The following is a 5,551-nucleotide window of genomic DNA, read 5'->3' as shown; positions in this document are numbered from 1 at the left end:
AGCAGCGCGTTTTGTCGCGCTTACTCCTCCATAGACTACTACTGCTGCTAATGCTGCTGCTGTTGCTGCACTTCCGGGGATTGTGTCTATACGCAAAGATTGCTGCAGAGAGTGGAGTTCTTTTCGCGTCGACTTAGCAGCGGCGCCTGCACCAACGTCTTTCCCTGCAGCAGCACAGATGCCGCTTGTCCTCTTGCTTGTGTGTGTTGATTGGACAGGTTGCATGGCCACAACCACCACCGGCAACGGCAACGCTGGAGGCGGCAAAACCGGTAAAGCCACTAACAGCCGCTATAGCGGCACGAAAAGCAGCAACAAGTTCAAAATCAACAGGGCCAGGACTTGCAGCGAGAAGAGCTGCTGCTGCAGCTGTTGCTGTAGGAGTTTCGGAGCCGGAAGATGCTGATACAGTCGCACAGGCAGTAGCGGCGAAACTCAATTGCGGTCTTCACGATGTGTTCACAAGTTGCTGATGCGTATGCAGCGCGATATATACACAGGAGCAGCCGCTGCTGTCAGCAGCGCTTGCAGCAACATAGAGACTCAGCCGAGCACTGAGCTTTTAAGATCCGAGCGAACAAGAGAATGGAGTTGTCATGAAAGGGCTCACAGAACACCTCCAGCAGGGCTTGAGGAGCACAAAACAAACTTCCTACTACTGTCCACCCTGCTGGCGTGTCCCTCCAGCTGTGAAGAAAGAGTGACGAACGCACGTAGCAAGAACGCACGCAAAGTGACTAACATGCAAACGAAGACACCTGCACACAAGGAGAACAACTGCAGGAGGTGTTCTAAAGGGCAAAATCACGAATAAGCATACAGACCCAAATGCGGCTCGCGGAGCCTGTGTCCCGCCTCACTGCTGTGCACTTTCAAACGCATTTTTGCGTGTTAGCATATCTTTCTGGTGCACGCCCCAGAACTTGTACTTGCAAAGTCTCACAACCTGCATTCTGCCTCTCTGCGAAAACGCTTGTTACGAAGATGGAGAACAAAGGAACCTCTGCCTTTGACGATAATTTTCAGCAGTGGATAAGCTTGAGCTTCAGCACCCTGATGCAGTTAAAGAAAGATTCTTCTCAGCGAACTTATCTCCGACGTCATTGAGGTTACCATAGACTTGGAAAAGGAAGTCTGAGCTATTTTCTGTTTGATTCCTGACGAAACGCAACAGCAGCAAGCACACTGCGCGCGCATCATGGGCCACTGCGAAAGCATTCTTCCCGAGTTGCTGAACCTCCCCAAGAAGTGCATCGAAATATCCACAACACCGAGGAGAGAATGGAAAACGCACCAGGTTGTAAGAGCAGTTCTCCAAAAATATCAGGTTTGGCAGCAGTGAGACCGGCGCCAACCGTGCAAAGATTCCGGGGCTGTGACCTTTCGACAGTAGCAAGTGCTGCAGGAGCCTACCACACCGTTCATCCGTCCCATTCTGGCTGAGCACACACTCGAGGGCGAGTGTTGCTTGGTGGAGAGGGCAGGGGAGAAGGCATAGCATAGTTTGTCCCTAGTGGGTAAGACTGACTACTCAGGATCCAGAAAGCATTTATCGAATGCCTACAGTGTTAGAGCAATTGTCAAACGGAGGAGATAGCACGCTTGCATTTACGGTTGCTGTGCAGCAGGAGTTGCAACAAGATGCGCCGAATCCCGCGAGGGTCCACGTGTAACGAGAGTTAACCATATTTGTGGGCTGTCATCACATGCGATGAAGTCAAATACGGGTTCCTAAGACCAGCTGACCTCCCATGCAGTCTCCAGGCATCCTGCACATGCTGGCACAAGGGAATGGGGCTGGTTCGAGAGGAGGCCGCCTGCCATGAGTTGCAACGCACCTTGCTGCAGCTAGTGCTGCATGGTAACCACGGATGCAACACGAACAAGCATCCTTTGCAACAGGAACGAACATTGTAGCTAGTTGCTGAGCACTTGCTGTGTCATTAGTAGGCAGACTGCAAGCAAGTAGAAGCACATGTACCAGCTTCAGACAGGCCATGCTAGACCAGCTCTCCGCACCGGCCCAAGCGTTTCTGTCGCTATGCCGAGGACCCTGGAGACTAGAGGGAAGTAAGGTGTTTTGGGGGGACTCTATTTTAACTATTTTTCTTCTATTGCAACTCACGACGGTCTTTGGATAAGATCGACGACTCTCGGTACACACGGGAATTGAGCTACTTCAGTCAACTACCAGCATATTTAGCATGGGCTTCTTAACGATTGGGCACTAACGAGAGATTAAGAAGTGTGTACTTGGGGGGAAGTGAGATGCAAGGGGATGTGGCAACAGAAAAAGACGAAGGCCAACTGGCGGCAAACCTCAGGCCCATAGTTACAGACCGGTGTGGGCTGCCCGTGCCCTTCTAGAGCAAAGAGAGGAGCCAATCAACTTTGCCGGCTGCTTCGGAGAGCTCCGATCAATGGTTGAACGACAGACGAAATGTAAACATTCAACCCTGGCGCTCTAGAATAAAGTATGTTACAGAGGCGCACGGGGGGCCCCCCTTTCCAGCCCCAGAAACGGGGCAGGTCCCATCTCGCGTGTCGGCTGTGGGTAAATACCAATAGAGGGCAAACCTTGTGATATTTCCTTAACGCATAATGATTTGTTTTGCTTTGCATTCGGTCTTTGCGTAATTATCAGCACCTTTTGTTCCCTATGGATTTGTCCGTTTCACCGAAACTACACACTCCTGCCACCGCCTCTGTGCTGCCATTCCTATTGATTTCTTTCCTTCTTTCGACTCAAGGCAGAAAGCGGACATGCTCTTGAGTTAGCGAGCCCCATAGGTGCCTCATTTCGCCTCCTTGTCTCTGGAAGCGTCACACTTTCTGGAGTTGCTCCCACTGTAGTTCCCAGTTTGCTTAGGCCGCAGACATAGCTGGGGGTGGAGGCTTTCAGTTGCAGTAGCCAAGGGTTTGAGACCCCTTCTTGCATTAGATCAAAATTGGCTACCTGGAGCTAATATCCTACCTCATCTATCCGTGCGTGAGCGTGTCTTTGTTTTCACACGTGGGGAACTACTCACACGGATACGCACTGCAGACGTCGCCCGAGGAGGCCCCCACATGGGGAGCCACAGACTAACTGGGCGCTGAGGGCAACGCCTTGCCTTGCGGTCTTTGCTGAGGGCGATGAGTCCTACTAGTACCTTGATAAGTTCTGGCTTGGCAGTGCATTCAGCACACCGACGCATGCGCCGTTCAGCTAGGGTCTGGACAAAATCTGCAGCCGCGAAGACAGCCAGTTGTACAAGGTTGTCTGTCTTTGCTTGAAGGTTGCCCCGCGGGTTGATTGATCGGTGGGAAAGGGGTAAGTGGAGGGAAAGGGCAGCAGGAGTTTGGTAGATTAGAGCGCTTCCTCTTGAAAGACAAGTAGCCAGCAGAAGGCAAAGCTTGTGGAAGTATGATTCTGAATTAGTTTGGAATACAACTTGCTCAAGATGCTTATAAATCTGCGCGCTTGATTACACTTGAGCAGGCTTCCTTGAACGGAAGAGATGTCCTACCGCGGAGGAAGACGAGAGAAGGCAGAGCCCTTCGACCACCTCGTTAAGCTGTTGGTCCTAGGCGACAGTTGTGGGTTCAAGTTCGTTCAGAGGAGAAGCGCAGGAAGTAGTCGGAAGGCATTGCGCAAGACCGATAGGAATATCCATAGACACTTGACTGGACCGCCTTTGCCACCGTGCTGCTGCATGCACTGCCTGGCTTAGAGTCTTGTTGCGTATGCTGCGTGCACAGCCTTCACTTTGGTATGCTTCTCGTTACGTGCAGCCGTTGGCAAGTCGAGCCTTCTTTTACGTTTCGCCGAGAATAAATTCGACCCGAACTTCGTGCTGACCATCGGGTGAGAAGATGTCACCTTCAGCTTACTGATTCAGACATTGGTGATGTTATTTCGAAAATTAGGCCTGCGTGTGGAAAAGCAGAACAGAAGAGGCTATTTATGCTGGTGTGCTTCGCTTTCCGTTGGAAAATGTGAGCAGCCTGGGTCTGCACTCATTTCTGTTTTGGGGACTTTTCAGAGTGGACTTTAAGACAAAAGTTGTCGAATGCGGCGGGCGACGAATAAAACTGCAAGTGTGGGACACTGCTGGCCAGGAGCGTTTCCGCACCATTACCCCAGGTAAATTTAGTGTTAAAAATATGCAGCAATTTGGAATCGTTGAACCATATACATAGGAAATGTGCAGTTCCCTGCAAAGACGAGTAACGCGGCTGCACGCTCAAACAGACAGGGCCCCGCGTGCCCCTATTCCCGTTTCATTTGTATGCAAGGAAAAATAGGAAGATCTCTCACCCACTTTGAAGCCGAAGTCAGTGGAATGCGCTCTTTTGACGTTTTTCTCAGCGTACTTCAGGAGCGCCATGGGGGTCATGCTGGTGTACGACATTACGAATTTGCAGACATTTCTCAGTGCGTCTTCTGCGTGGTTAGGTGACAGTTATCTCATACGCCTGTTGGGATGCTTTATTTCAATCATTTTGAGTTGAATTGAAGCATCGTTTCGCCTACTTGCCACTTTTTCTGCCCTCCTACAGACATTCGGCGATGGATGCAGAACGTTGAGGAATACGCAGACCCGAGCATCGTGCGCGTCTTAGTTGCCAACAAGCTCGATCTTCAGTCCCAGAGGGTAAATATCGAAAACAAATGAGGTTTACCATTTGAATAGGTGCCAGATGAAGCCTTAATCTATTGCAGCTGGGATGAGCAGCACCACTCTGAACAAACTGTAGTTGTGAACACGCCTGCACACAGGCAAATACAGCACCTCGAGATGGAGTGGGCCACGCACCAACTGCTGCCCCGCTTGAAGTGTATTTTGGTTTCTTATGTGGCCTCTGCAGCAAGTTTCGCGTTCTAAGGGTGAGGATTTGGCTCGCGAGTATTCAATTCCCTTCATTGAAACGTCTGCCAAAGGCAACGTCAATGTTGAGGAGGCCTTCATGTACGTCACCTTCCCTACCAGCCTATCTGCTACATCTTTTATTCATTGCCGACTGAAGCAGATTTTCGCAAAGGGGTTTCTGTGCAAAGCCTCGAACATGCATGCTGTGGAGGCACCTACTATGCTTTGCTGCTCTCTGGATGTGCTTGGATGCAAGGTGCGCGGCGAGTAGAATTCGAGACATCCGGTGAGGCATGTTTTTGGCAACCAGGTAGTCGTCTGGCTGCTAAAAGTACAATAAAAGACGGCTGTCCTTCTTTTGTGCTTTCGGTCGGCTGGCAAGCGAATGTGCAAAGAATGCACTTCGGGGCTACTCCCAGAGGTTTACCGCAGGGCGGGGAAGGGGCGGTAGACTATCAATTTTCCACCCGTGTGGAATGCGTTGGAAGCACACCTCAAAGAATATTTGCTTGTGAGTTCGTTGCAGCTTTTCTCCTGGCCCAGTCGAGCCCCAGTCAGAGCGGGCTGCTGCATCATCTTCATCGCAGCAGCTGTCTAGTCAGGCTGCAGTCCCACGGGTAGGCGCAGAGTGCAATGGCCACTCGAATTCTTGTACCATGGCTGCTGTCTATGCACTTCGGGTGTCACGAGCATGCAGT

At 51.1% G+C, this 5,551-nt stretch overlaps 1 protein-coding gene across 1 annotated transcript; it reads left to right on the top strand.

The window, feature by feature from the left end:
• Positions 1 to 3,500: 3,500 nt before the first annotated feature.
• On the top strand, positions 3,501 to 5,124 carry EAH_00009570 (Ras-related protein RAB8-1, related; the record flags this gene model as incomplete). Its single annotated transcript, XM_013391893.1, has 6 exons — positions 3,501 to 3,579; positions 3,775 to 3,847; positions 4,026 to 4,126; positions 4,352 to 4,417; positions 4,543 to 4,637; positions 4,852 to 5,124. 6 exons carry the CDS (start codon positions 3,501 to 3,503, stop codon positions 5,122 to 5,124), a joined length of 687 nt encoding a protein of 228 aa, XP_013247347.1.
• Between the last annotated feature and the right edge of the window lie 427 nt (positions 5,125 to 5,551).

This window comes from Eimeria acervulina, genomic scaffold (assembly GCF_000499425.1).
Source record: "Eimeria acervulina Houghton genomic scaffold, Eah_scaff48, whole genome shotgun sequence".
Taxonomy (NCBI): domain Eukaryota; phylum Apicomplexa; class Conoidasida; order Eucoccidiorida; family Eimeriidae; genus Eimeria; species Eimeria acervulina.
The sequence above is the reverse complement of the archived record's forward strand: the minus strand, read 5'-3'. Positions and strand labels throughout refer to the sequence as shown.